The sequence below is a fragment of the Bombina bombina genome, chromosome 8 (assembly GCF_027579735.1).
Source record: "Bombina bombina isolate aBomBom1 chromosome 8, aBomBom1.pri, whole genome shotgun sequence".
NCBI classification, from domain to species: Eukaryota; Metazoa; Chordata; class Amphibia; order Anura; family Bombinatoridae; genus Bombina; species Bombina bombina.
The window spans coordinates 6603291-6618290 of record NC_069506.1 but is presented as its reverse complement, the minus strand read 5'-3'; the positions used below and the strand labels follow the sequence as shown (position 1 = coordinate 6618290).

At 45.4% G+C, this 15000-nt stretch overlaps 1 protein-coding gene across 1 annotated transcript in view; it reads left to right on the top strand.

The window, feature by feature from the left end:
• The window catches only part of SIK2 (salt inducible kinase 2), a gene marked incomplete in the record, with an annotated part of 278722 nt that overhangs the window by 183591 nt on the left and 80131 nt on the right, over nt 1-15000 (top strand). The window contains 1 exon segment of the mRNA XM_053690110.1: nt 10130-10254. Coding sequence (XP_053546085.1) covers nt 10130-10254 — 125 coding nt within the window.

Sequence of the window (15000 nt, the reverse complement as noted above, 5' to 3'; positions counted from 1 at the left end):
TAGTGGTGGGTAGGTTTGTGTACAGGTTGTACTGTCAGTGGTGGGTAGGTTTGTGTACAGGTTGTACTGTCAGTGGTGGGTAGGTTTGTGTACAGGTTGTACTGTTAGTGGTGGGTAGGTTTGTGTACAGGTTGTATTGTTAGTGGTGGGTAGGTTTGTGTACAGGTTGTACTGTCAGTGGTGGGTACGTTTGTGTACAGGTTGTACTGTCAGTGGTGGGTAGGTTTGTGTACAGGTTGTACTGTTAGTGGTGGGTAGGTTTGTGTACAGATTGTACTGTCAGTGGTGGGTAGGTTTGTGTACAGGTTGTATTGTTAGTGGTGGGTAGGTTTGTGTACAGGTTGTACTGTCAGTGGTGAGTAGGTTTGTGTACAGGTTGTACTGTCAGTGGTGGGTAGGTTTGTGTACAGGTTGTATTGTCAGTGGTGGGTAGGTTTGTGTACAGGTTGTACTGTCAGTGGTGGGTAGGTTTGTGTACAGGTTGTACTGTCAGTGATGGGTAGGTTTGTGTACAGGTTGTACTGTCAGTGGTGGGTAGGTTTGTGTACAGGTTGTACTGTCAGTGGTGGGTAGGTTTGTGTACAGGTTGTATTGTCAGTGGTGGGTAGGTTTGTGTACAGGTTGTACTGTCAGTGGTGGGTAGGTTTGTGTACAGGTTGTACTGTCAGTGGTGGGTAGGTTTGTGTACAGGTTTTACTGTCAGTGGTGGGTAGGTTTGTGTACAGGTTGTACTGTCAGTGGTGGGTAGGTTTGTGTACAGGTTGTACTGTTAGTGGTGGGTAGGTTTGTGTACAGGTTGTATTGTCAGTGGTGGGTAGGTTTGTGTACAGGTTGTACTGTCAGTGGTGGGTAGGTTTGTGTACAGGTTGTACTGTCAGTGGTGGGTAGGTTTGTGTACAGGTTGTACTGTCAGTGGTGGGTAGGTTTGTGTACAGGTTGTACTGTCAGTGGTGGGTAGGTTTGTGTACAGGTTGTATTGTCAGTGGTGGGTAGGTTTGTGTACAGGTTGTACTGTCAGTGGTGGGTAGGTTTGTGTACAGGTTGTACTGTCAGTGGTGGGTAGGTTTGTGTACAGGTTGTATATCAATAATTATGTTCTGTGTTTGAGAGGAGTCCTGACTAAGTAGCAGTTTTAACCTATGACTGTTAGTTTTCCAAGTGAAAATCCTTGGCTCTGGGATAATGTATAGCAGTGTTTCTGTATACTGTGCATTAACACAACAAATCTGTACTGTACCTATATTGAAACAAGCAGAGAGCATTGTTTGGCTTGTGCACATGCAAATATTTGCCAGGCAACGTGGTGCAGTGATGTAACAAAATAATTCAGGTACAGACACGCGTACAGGATCTGCTGCAGTGACCTGACTGCTGCATTTGTTGCTCAGGAATATTGTAATTCATAATAGCAAAAAAAAAAAAAAAGTCTTCCCTGGTTCATGTGTGTGGTATTCAGTTTGGAGATGTGGGGGCTCAATACAATGCATTGGAGGGCCACCATCTGCTCCATGAGCCTTCTCTTGGACAAGACAAATTTAGTCCTTACTCTGTAACTGGGGGTCCCATACCAGTATAGGCTGGTAGCTGTGTGCTGGCACCAATCCGTCTCTGTATGCGCTGACATCATCACTGGCAGTATGCAGAGGGCACCAATCCGTCTCTCTGTATTCGCTGACATCATCACTGGCAGTATGCAGAGGGCACCAATCCGTCTCTCTGTATGCGCTGACATCATCACTGGCAGTATGCAGAGGGCACCAATCCGTCTCTCTGTATTCGCTGACATCATCACTGGCAGTATGCAGAGGGCACCAATCCATCTCTCTGTATAGGCTGACATCATCACTGGCAGTATGCAGAGGGCACCAATCCGTCTCTCTGTATGCGCTGACATGATCACTGGCAGTATGCAGAGGGCACCAATCCGTCTCTCTGTATGCGCTGACATCATCACTGGCAGTATGCAGAGGGCACCAATCCGTCTCTGTATGCGCTGACATGATCACTGGCAGTATGCAGAGGGCACCAATCCGTCTCTCTGTATGCGCTGACATCATCACTGGCAGTATGCAGAGGGCACCAATCCGTCTCTCTGTATGCGCTGACATCATCACTGGCAGTATGCAGAGGGCACCAATCCGTCTCTCTGTATGCGCTGACATCATCACTGGCAGTATGCAGAGGGCACCAATCCGTCTCTCTGTATGCGCTGACATCATCACTGGCAGTATGCAGAGGGCACCAATCCGTCTCTCTGTATGCGCTGACATCATCACTGGCAGTATGCAGAGGGCACCAATCCGTCTCTCTGTATGCGCTGACATCATCACTGGCAGTATGCAGAGGGCACCAATCCGTCTCTGTATGCGCTGACATCATCACTGGCAGTATGCAGAGGGCACCAATCCGTCTCTCTGTATGCGCTGACATCATCACTGGCAGTATGCAGAGGGCACCAATCCGTCTCTCTGTATGCGCTGACATCATCACTGGCAGTATGCAGAGGGCACCAATCCGTCTCTCTGTATGCGCTGACATCATCACTGGCAGTATGCAGAGGGCACCAATCTCAGGGTAGAGGAATATTTGTATTTCCTTATTCAGCGGGACATCAGTGCTTTCTAATAAAACGCACATTATTCTACTATGCCTGTGATTTTACCTGCTTTGTATTCTGAGGTAGGGTTACCTGCCAGGCTCATTAGCATACATTTGCATAAATAATTGTGCTGCTAGTATTTTAAATGATCATTGGTTGATCATTAGATTCCAGCACACTTAGAAGTTTGACCATGATAGCATCTTTTTCTTCTGTTAAGTGTGATCAGTCCACGGGTCATCATTACTTCTGGGATATTACTCCTCCCCAACAGGAAGTGCAAGAGGATTCACCCAGCAGAGCTGCATATAGCTCCTCCCCTCTACGTCACTCCCAGTCATTCTCTTGCACCCAACGACTAGATAGGATGTGTGAGAGGACTATGGTGATTATACTTAGTTTTATATCTTCAATCAAAAGTTTGTTATTTTAAAATAGCACCGGAGTGTGTTATTATCTCTCTGGCAGAGTTTGAAGAAGAATCTACCAGAGTTTTTGTTATGATTTTAGCCGGAGTAGTTAAGATCATATTGCTGTTTCTCGGCCATCTGAGGAGAGGTAAACTTCAGATCAGGGGACAGCGGGCAGATGAATCTGCATAGAGGTATGTAGCAGTTTTTATTTTCTGACAATGGAATTGATGAGAAAATCCTGCCATACCGATATAATGTCATGTATGTATACTTTACACTTCAGTATTCTGGGGAATGGTACTTCACTAGAATTACACTGTATGAAATACATAAAGCTGTTTAATAACTAGAGATTATGTTTAACGTTTTTGCTGGAATGTAAAATCGTTTTCATTTGCTGAGGTACTGAGTGAATAAATGTTTGGGCACTATTTCTCCAACATAGGTGTGTCCGGTCCACGGCGTCATCCTTACTTGTGGGATATTCTCTTCCCCAACAGGAAATGGCAAAGAGCCCAGCAAAGCTGGTCACATGATCCCTCCTAGGCTCCGCCTACCCCAGTCATTCTCTTTGCCGTTGTACAGGCAACATCTCCACGGAGATGGCTTAGAGTTTTTTAGTGTTTAACTGTAGTTTTTATTATTCAATCAAGAGTTTGTTATTTTAAAATAGTGCTGGTATGTACTATTTACTCAGAAACAGAAAAGAGATGTGTGTGAGGGGGAGGGGCCGTTTTTTGGCGCTTTTACTACGCATCAAATATTTCAGTCAGCAACTCATTGTATTCCCTGCATGATCCGGTTCATCTCTACAGAGCTCAGGGGTCTTCAAAACTTATTTTGAGGGAGGTAATTTCTCTCAGCAGAGCTGTGAGAATTATAGTTTGACTGAGATAAAAAACGTTTATTCTGTAATTTGTTTCCTGCTTTCAGAATTTGTTATCTTTGCTAATGGGATTAAACCTTTGCTAAAGTTGTGTTGTTTACAAGGATTGAGGCTATAACTGTTTCAATTTATTAATTTTCAACTGTCATAAATCTTCTGTGCTTCTTAAAGGCACAGTACGTTTTAATATTATTCTAATTGAATTGTATTTCCAAGTTGCAAGTTTATTTGCTAGTGTGTTAAACATGTCTGATTCAGAGGATGATACCTGTGTCATTTGTTGCAATGCCAAAGTGGAGCCCAATAGAAATTTATGTACTAACTGTATTGATGCTACTTTAAATAAAAGTCAATCTGTACAAATTGAACAAATTTCACCAAACAACGAGGGGAGAGTTATGCCGACTAACTCGCCTCACGTGTCAGTACCTACATCTCCCGCTCAGAGGGAGGTGCGTGATATTGTAGCGCCGAGTACATCTGGGCGGCCATTACAAATCACATTACAGGATATGGCTACTGTTATGACTGAGGTTTTGGCTAAATTACCAGAACTAAGAGGTAAGCGTGATCACTCTGGGGTGAGAACAGAGTGCGCTGATAATATTAGGGCCATGTCAGACACTGCGTCACAGGTGGCAGAACATGAGGACGGAGAACTTCATTCTGTGGGTGACGGTTCTGATCCAAACAGACTGGATTCAGATATTTCAAATTTTAAATTTAAACTGGAAAACCTCCGTGTATTACTAGGGGAGGTGTTAGCGGCTCTGAATGATTGTAACACAGTTGCAATACCAGAGAAAATGTGTAGGTTGGATAAATATTTTGCGGTACCGACGAGTACTGAGGTTTTTCCTATACCTAAGAGACTTACTGAAATTGTTACTAAGGAGTGGGATAGACCCGGTGTGCCGTTCTCACCCCCTCCGATATTTAGAAAAATGTTTCCAATAGACGCCACCACAAGGGACTTATGGCAAACGGTCCCTAAGGTGGAGGGAGCAGTTTCTACCTTAGCTAAGCGTACCACTATCCCGGTGGAGGATAGCTGTGCTTTTTCAGATCCAATGGATAAAAAGTTAGAGGGTTACCTTAAGAAAATGTTTGTTCAACAAGGTTTTATATTGCAACCCCTTGCATGCATTGCGCCGATCACGGCTGCAGCGGCATTCTGGATTGAGTCTCTGGAAGAGAACATTGGTTCAGCTACTCTGGACGACATTACGGACAGGCTTAGAGTCCTTAAACTAGCTAATTCATTCATTTCGGAGGCCGTAGTACATCTTACTAAACTTACGGCGAAAAATTCAGGATTCGCCATTCAGGCACGCAGGGCGCTGTGGCTAAAATCCTGGTCAGCTGATGTTACTTCTAAGTCTAAATTGCTTAATATACCTTTCAAAGGGCAGACCTTATTCGGGCCCGGGTTGAAAGAGATTATCGCTGACATTACTGGAGGTAAAGGCCATGCCCTGCCTCAGGACAAAGCCAAGACTAGACAGTCTAATTTTCGTTCCTTTCGTAATTTCAAAGCAGGAGCAGCATCAACTTCCTCTGCACCAAAACAGGAAGGAGCTGTTGCTCGCTACAGACAAGGCTGGAAACCTAACCAGTCCTGGAACAAGGGCAAGCAGACTAGGAAACCTGCTGCTGCCCCTAAAACAGCATGAATTGAGGGCCCCCGATCCGGGATCGGATCTAGTGGGGGGCAGACTTTCTCTCTTCGCCCAGGCTTGGGCAAGAGATGTTCAGGATCCCTGGGCGCTAGAGATAATATCTCAGGGATACCTACTGGACTTCAAATACTCTCCTCCAAGAGAGAGATTTCATCTGTCAAGATTGTCAACAATCCAGACAAAGAAAGAGGCGTTTCTACGCTGCGTACAAGAGCTCTTGTTAATGGGAGTAATCCATCCAGTTCCACGATCGGAACAGGGACAGGGGTTTTACTCAAATCTGTTTGTGGTTCCCAAAAAAGAGGGAACTTTCAGACCAATCCTGGACTTAAAGATCCTAAACAAATTCCTAAGAGTTCCATCGTTCAAGATGGAGACTATTCGGACAATTTTACCTATGATCCAAGAGGGTCAGTACATGACCACTGTAGATTTAAAAGATGCTTACCTTCACATACCGATTCACAAAGATCATTATCGGTACCTAAGGTTTGCCTTCCTAGACAGGCATTACCAGTTTGTGGCTCTTCCATTCGGATTGGCTACAGCTCCAAGAATCTTCACAAAGGTTCTGGGTGCTCTTCTGGCGGTACTAAGACCGCGGGGAATCTCGGTAGCTCCATACCTAGACGACATTCTGATACAAGCTTCAAGCTTTCAAACTGCCAAGTCTCATACAGAGTTAGTGCTGGCATTTCTAAGGTCACATGGATGGAAGGTGAACGAAAAGAAAAGTTCACTCGTTCCACTCACAAGAGTTCCCTTCCTGGGGACTCTTATAGATTCTGTAGAAATGAAGATTTACCTGACAGAGGACAGGCTAACAAGACTTCAAAGTGCTTGCCGCACCCTTCATTCCATTCAACACCCGTCAGTGGCTCAATGCATGGAGGTAATCGGCTTAATGGTAGCGGCAATGGACATAGTACCCTTTGCACGCTTACACCTCAGACCACTGCAACTGTGCATGCTAAGTCAGTGGAATGGGGATTACTCAGACTTATCCCCTTCTCTGAATCTGGATCAAGAGACCAGAAATTCTCTTCTATGGTGGCTTTCTCGGCCACATCTGTCCAGGGGGATGCCATTCAGCAGACCAGACTGGACAATTGTAACAACAGACGCCAGCCTTCTAGGTTGGGGTGCCGTCTGGAATTCTCTGAAGGCTCAGGGACAATGGAGTCAGGAGGAGAGTCTCCTGCCAATAAACATTCTGGAATTGAGAGCAGTTCTCAATGCCCTCCTGGCTTGGCCCCAGTTGACAACTCGGGGGTTCATCAGGTTTCAGTCGGACAACATCACGACTGTAGCTTACATCAACCATCAGGGAGGGACAAGAAGCTCCCTAGCTATGATGGAAGTATCAAAGATAATTCGCTGGGCAGAGTCTCACTCTTGCCACCTGTCAGCAATCCACATCCCGGGAGTGGAGAACTGGGAGGCGGATTTCTTAAGTCGTCAGACTTTTCATCCGGGGGAGTGGGAACTTCATCCGGAGGTCTTTGCCCAAATACTTCGACGTTGGGGCAAACCAGAGATAGATCTCATGGCGTCTCGACAGAACGCCAAGCTTCCTCGTTACGGGTCCAGATCCAGGGATCCAGGAGCAGTCCTGATAGATGCTCTGACAGCACCTTGGGACTTCAGGATGGCTTACGTGTTTCCACCCTTCCCGTTGCTTCCTCGATTGATTGCCAGAATCAAACAAGAGAGAGCATCAGTGATTCTAATAGCACCTGCGTGGCCACGCAGGACTTGGTATGCAGACCTGGTGGACATGTCATCCTGTCCACCTTGGTCTCTACCTCTGAAACAGGACCTTCTGATACAGGGTCCCTTCAAACATCAAAATCTAACTTCTCTGAAGCTGACTGCTTGGAAATTGAACGCTTGATTTTATCAAGACGTGGGTTTTCTGAGTCAGTTATTGATACCTTAATACAGGCTAGGAAACCTGTTACCAGAAAGATTTACCATAAGATATGGCGTAAATACCTATATTGGTGTGAATCCAAAGGTTACTCTTGGAGTAAGGTTAGGATTCCTAGGATATTGTCTTTTCTACAAGAAGGTTTAGAAAAGGGTTTATCTGCTAGTTCATTAAAGGGACAGATCTCAGCTCTGTCCATTCTGTTACACAAACGTCTGTCAGAAGTTCCTGACGTCCAGGCTTTTTGTCAGGCTTTGGCCAGGATTAAGCCTGTGTTTAAAACTGTTGCTCCACCATGGAGTTTAAACCTTGTTCTTAATGTTTTACAGGGCGTTCCGTTTGAACCCCTTCATTCCATTGATATAAAGTTGTTATCTTGGAAAGTTCTATTTTTAATGGCTATTTCCTCGGCTCGAAGAGTCTCTGAATTATCAGCCTTACATTGTGATTCTCCTTATTTGATTTTTCATTCGGATAAGGTAGTCCTGCGTACTAAACCTGGGTTCTTACCTAAGGTAGTTACTAACAGGAATATCAATCAAGAGATTGTTGTTCCTTCTTTATGCCCAAATCCTTCTTCAAAGAAGGAACGTCTACTGCACAACCTGGATGTAGTCCGTGCTCTAAAATTTTACTTACAGGCAACTAAGGAATTTCGACAAACGTCTTCTCTGTTTGTCATTTACTCTGGGCAGAAGAGAGGTCAAAAAGCTTCCGCTACCTCTCTTTCTTTTTGGCTTCGTAGCATAATTCGTTTAGCTTATGAGACTGCTGGACAGCAGCCTCCTGAAAGAATTACAGCTCATTCTACTAGAGCTGTGGCTTCCACTTGGGCCTTCAAGAATGAGGCCTCTGTTGAACAGATTTGCAAGGCTGCAACTTGGTCTTCGCTTCATACTTTTTCCAAATTTTACAAATTTGACACTTTTGCTTCATCGGAGGCTATTTTTGGGAGAAAGGTTCTTCAGGCAGTGGTTCCTTCTGTATAAAGAGCCTGCCTATCCCTCCCGTCATCCGTGTACTTTTGCTTTGGTATTGGTATCCCAGAAGTAATGATGACCCGTGGACTGATCACACTTAACAGAAGAAAACATAATTTATGCTTACCTGATAAATTCCTTTCTTCTGTAGTGTGATCAGTCCACGGCCCGCCCTGTTTTTAAGGCAGGTAAATATTTTTTAATTTATACTCCAGTCACCACTTCACCCTTGGCTTTTCCTTTCTCGTTGGTCCTTGGTCGAATGACTGGGAGTGACGTAGAGGGGAGGAGCTATATGCAGCTCTGCTGGGTGAATCCTCTTGCACTTCCTGTTGGGGAGGAGTAATATCCCAGAAGTAATGATGACCCGTGGACTGATCACACTACAGAAGAAAGGAATTTATCAGGTAAGCATAAATTATGTTATTTCTATATTTAATCTTTTTTTATCTTGAATCTTAAAAATACCGGCTGGAGGTGATATGAACTTTAAAGTAATTATGGCATGCGTCACTGCCAGCTCTCTGAGCAAGCGCATTCTAAAAGTGTCAGTGCAAGGCAAGCGCCCTGCTGCGCTGATGGCTACTAGTGAACGAATCTTGGCTAATATGAGTATATTGCAAAATGAAATGTGCAGCTCAGTATCAAAGTCTTCCTGTAACATAGATGGGGCATTTGCAGATTCTGGGGGCAAAGACTCAATACCTATAATTGAGGTTCTGTGTATACCACATGCATTATATGTATTTTAAATGTTTGCAAAAAATGAGCCATGTCTTATGTGTTCTAGAGTCTGCTTTAGCCGTGTTCTCGACTTCGCTTTAGTCTCGCCTTTGCTTTAGCCGTGTTCTAGACTTTGCTTTAGCCGTGTTCTAGACTTTGCTTTAGCCGTGTTCTAGACTTTGCTTTAGCCGCGTTCTAGACTGTGCTTTAGCCGCGTTCTAGACTGTGCTTTAGCCGCGTTCTAGACTGCGCTTTGGCCGCGTTCTAGACTGCGCTTTGGTCGCGTTCTAGACTGCGCTTTGGTCGCGTTCTAGACTGCGCTTTGGTCGCGTTCTAGACTGCGCTTTGGTCGCGTTCTAGACTGCGCTTTGGCCACGTTCTAGACTGCGCTTTGGCCACGTTCTAGACTGCGCTTTGGCCACGTTCTAGACTGCGCTTTGGCCACGTTCTAGACTGCGCTTTGGCCACGTTCTAGACTTTGCCTTAGTCTTCTACCGTTTGCTTTAGCCGTGGCCTAGAGTCTGCTTTAGCCGTGGCCTAGAGTCTGCTTTAGCCGTGGCCTAGAGTCTGCTTTAGCCGTGGCCTAGAGTCTGCTTTAGCCGTGGCCTAGAGTCTGCTTTAGCCGTGGCCTAGACTTTGCCTTAGTCTTCTACCGTTTGCTTTAGCCGAGGCCTAGAGTCTGCTTTAGCCGTGGCCTAGAGTCTGCTTTAGCCGTGGCCTAGAGTCTGCTTTAGCCGTGGCCTAGAGTCTGCTTTAGCCGTGGCCTAGAGTCTGCTTTAGCCGTGGCCTAGAATTAATGCTGTGTAATAGGATTTTCTGTGAAATATTCTGGTTTATGTATACTGTGACACTTTTTTTTTCTTGCAGAAACCCCCTTCTTACATAAAGAATAATCCTTATTTTCCTTATCTTTTGCTAGATTTTGGGTTTGGAAACTTTTACAACTCAGGAGAACCTCTAGCGACTTGGTGTGGGAGCCCCCCATACGCAGCTCCAGAAGTCTTTGAAGGGCAGCACTATGAAGGACCACAGTTGGACATTTGGGTATATTTTCATTTTCCTATATGGTTCACTATATCTACTGTCCTTGATTATAATTTTATTTAACAAATCTTACAAATACCATGTCACAAAGAAGGCTGTTTAAAAATGTACAAATATATAGAAAACTGTGAAGTAAAAGTTGTTAAAATTCAAACTGAAACAAATACATCTGTATCTGCTGATGCTTATTGGCTGATATATACTTCCTGATGTTGCTCATTGGCTGATAGGTACTTTCCGCTGATGTGCATTGGCTGATGTGTACATTTTGCTGGTGCGCATTGGCTGACGTTTACTTTCTGATGATGCGCATTGGCTGATGGGTACTTCCTGATGTTTCACATTGGCTGATGGGTACTTTCTGCTGATGCGCGTTGACTGACTGGTACTTTCTGCTGATGCGCATTGGCTGACGTTTACTTTCTGATGATGCACATTGGCTGATGGGTACTTCCTGATGTTGCACATTGGCTGATGGGTACTTTCTGCTGATGCGCATTGGCTGATGGGTACTTTCTGCTGATGCGCATTGGCTGACGGGTACTTTCTGCTGATGCGCATTGGCTGACGGGTACTTTCTGCTGATGCGCATTGGCTGACGGGTACTTTCTGCTGATGCGCATTGGCTGACGGGTACTTTCTGCTGATGCGCATTTGCTGACTGGTACTTTCTGCTGATGCGCATTGGCTGACGGGTACTTTCTGCTGATGCGCATTGGCTGACGGGTACTTTCTGCTGCTGATGCGCATTGGCTGACGGGTACTTTCTGCTGGTGCGCATTGGCTGACGGGTACTTTCTGCTGGTGCGCATTGGCTGACGGGTACTTTCTGCTGATGCGCATTGGCTGACGGGTACTTTCTGCTGCTGATGCGCATTGGCTGACGGGTACTTTCTGCTGCTGCTGCTTGTTGGCTGACGAGTACTGTACTTTCTGATGTTGCGCATTGGCTGACGGGTACTTTCTGATGTTGCGCATTGGCTGACGGGTACTTTCTGATGTTGCGCATTGGCTGACGGGTACTTTCTGATGTTGCGCATTGGCTGACGGGTACTTTCTGATGTTGCGCATTGGCTGACGGGTACTTTCTGATGATGCGCATTGGCTGACGGGTACTTTCTGATGATGCGCATTGGCTGACGGGTACTTTCTGATGATGCGCATTGGCTGACGGGTACTTTCTGATGATGCGCATTGGCTGACGGGTACTTTCTGATGATGCGCATTGGCTGACGGGTACTTTCTGATGATGCGCATTGGCTGACGGGTACTTTCTGATGATGCGCATTGGCTGACGGGTACTTTCTGATGCGCATTGGCTGACGGGTACTTTCTGATGATGCGCATTGGCTGACGGGTACTTTCTGATGATGCGCATTGGCTGACGGGTACATTCTGATGATGCGCATTGGCTGACGGGTACTTTCTGATGATGTGCATTGGCTGACGGGTACTTTCTGCTGCTGCTGCTTGTTGGCTGACGGGTACTTTCTGCTGCTGCTGCTTGTTGGCTGACGGGTACTTCCTGATGTTGCGCATTGGCTGACGAGTACTGTACTTTCTGATGATGCGCATTGGCTGACGGGTACTTTCTGATGATGCGCATTGGCTGACGGGTACTTTCTGATGATGCGCATTGGCTGACGGGTACTTTCTGATGATGCGCATTGGCTGACGGGTACTTTCTGCTGCTGCTGCTTGTTGGCTGACGGGTACTTCCTGATGTTGCGCATTGGCTGACGAGTACTGTACTTTCTGATGATGCGCATTGGCTGACGGGTACTTTCTGATGATGCGCATTGACTGAGGGGTACTTTCTGATGATGCGCATTGGCTGACGGGTACTTTCTGATGATGCGCATTGGCTGAGGGGTACTTTCTGATGATGCGCATTGGCTGAGGGGCACTTTCTGATGATGCGCATTGGCTGAGGGGCACTTTCTGATGATGCGCATTGGCTGAGGGGTACTTTCTGATGATGCGCATTGGCTGACGGGTACTTTCTGATGATGCGCATTGGCTGACGGGTACTTTCTGATGATGCGCATTGGCTGATGGGTACTTTCTGATGCGCATTGGCTGAGGGGTACTTTCTGATGCATATTGGCTGAGGGGTACTTTCTGATGATGTGCATTGGCTGAGGGGTAATTTCTGATGATGCGTATTGGCTGACGGGTACTTTCTGATGATGCGCATTGACTGAGGGGTAATTTCTGATGATGCGCATTGGCTGATGGGTACTTTCTGATGATGCGCATTGGCTGATGGGTACTTTCTGATGATGCGCATTGGCTGATGGGTACTTTCTGATGCGCATTGGCTGAGGGGTACTTTCTGATGCATATTGGCTGAGGGGTACTTTCTGATGATGCGCATTGGCTGAGGGGTACTTTCTGATGATGCGCATTGGCTGAGGGGCACTTTCTGATGATGCGCATTGGCTGAGGGGTACTTTCTGATGATGCGCATTGGCTGAGGGGTACTTTCTGATGATGCGCATTGACTGAGGGGTACTTTCTGATGATGCGCATTGGCTGAGGGGTACTTTCTGATGATGCGCATTGGCTGACTGGTACTTTCTGATGATGCGCATTGGCTGACGGGTACTTTCTGATGATGCGCATTGGCTGAGGGGTACTTTCTGATGATGCGCATTGGCTGAGGGGCACTTTCTGATGATGCGCATTGGCTGAGGGGTACTTTCTGATGATGCGCATTGGCTGAGGGGTACTTTCTGATGATGCGCATTGGCTGAGGGGTACTTTCTGATGATGCGCATTGGCTGAGGGGTACTTTCTGATGATGCGCATTGGCTGAGGGGTACTTTCTGATGATGCGCATTGGCTGAGGGGTACTTTCTGATGATGCGCATTGGCTGAGGGGTACTTTCTGATGATGCGCATTGGCTGACGGGTACTTTCTGATGATGCGCATTGGCTGACGGGTACTTTCTGATGATGCGCATTGGCTGACGGGTACTTTCTGATGATGCGCATTGGCTGACGGGTACTTTCTGATGATGCGCATTGGCTGAGGGGTACTTTCTGATGATGCGCATTGGCTGAGGGGTACTTTCTGATGATGCGCATTGTCTGAGGGGTACTTTCTGATGATGCGCATTGGCTGAGGGGTACTTTCTGATGATGCGCATTGGCTGACGGGTACTTTCTGATGATGCGCATTGGCTGAGGGGTACTTTCTGATGATGCGCATTGGCTGAGGGGTACTTTATGATGATGCGCATTGGCTGAGGGGTACTTTATGATGATTACATTTACATGCTGTTCTTTCATATTATATAAATGATAGAAAGATTTTGCATGAGCGTTTAACTCTACTTTTTGCTGTTTGAAGCATTCTATATGATTTTCTAAACAGACTTGCAGAATGATAAAGTGCAGATGAATTATTCCTACATATAACATAAAAGGAAACTATAACTAATTTATTTTGCTTTTCTCCGTATTAAATAGGGGATAGTGTGGGACAGTTTCACATGCAGGATGGACGCTTGTGCCTACAATGTCTTTAGTTAGTTGAACAGGTGCCTAGACCTTTTACAGACGCCGGTTATGGTCTAGTGATAGCTGTAGCTTCTGGCAAATACTGTACTTACGGGCACCGACATCAACAAAAGAATGTTACCCTGAGCATAAACCCGGTTTCTTTCTCCTTGGTTTGTGAGATGCTTTTTAGATTGTGTTTGAGTCACCATAATCCCTTCTCATTTTGTTTATTAAAAGATTTGTAGGTTTTAGTCATTTACAAGACTCCTGCGTGATTTACATGAGACAAATGCACACGATTTATGTAGCGGTGAAGTTGCAGCAAACCTTTGTTACATTTGGTGAAACTCATAAACATCTTTATAGTTTCCAGTATCAATATTTTTATATTTGTTGTGTTTTATTTTATTTGTTATATTTCACTCACAGTGGACAAGCGACTAATAAAAGCATTTCAGATTCATAACTTGTGTCAGCCGTTATCACAGCACTAATAAATCTCAAGCTAATAAAACTGTACTCTCTGCTTCTCTTGTGACTTCTATACTGAGTTCAACTCTGTATATGAAAATAGGGATTGTGTAGGGCAACCACTGAAAGAGTTTTGTAATTTACTGTAATATTATTATATGTGCCCAATTGAACAATAATAATACCAAAAATATGTAGTGCTAAATCATAAATGTGTACCTTGAAATATGGTAAAAACCTGGTAAAAAACGTAAAATGACGATTACATCAGCGTTGGGAATGCAGCTGTACACTAGTCCGTAGTTTCCTTATCCACAGACAGTCGGATAGCTGTAAGATACAAAAGGAGACGGCGCAATCCTCGACTCAAGGTAGTATTTATTCAAATAAATTACACAACACACTAGTAGTAATATACTCACTAGACGTTAAAATTCAACAAGCCCCAATAACATAGATCCAGAATGGACACAAGGTAACAAATGGAGTCAGTGTCTCTGCCAGACCTCAAGTGGATAGTTCCGTTTGAAGTTCCCAGCTGTCGGCATAAGGAATTCAGCTGACGTCACACCAAGGCCTCTTCTATGGATCCTTGTTCAGGACAAAAAGACAACGCGTTTCGCCGGTAGAGCGCCCCAGCTTTCTCAAGAGTGTATAGTTCCTCCTATAGCTTGTAGCACTCAGCCACATGTCCTGCAGGGTCAGTATCTATCCCCTGACTGAGATCTATGTTATCTATGTTGAATTTTAAAGTCTAGTGAGTATATG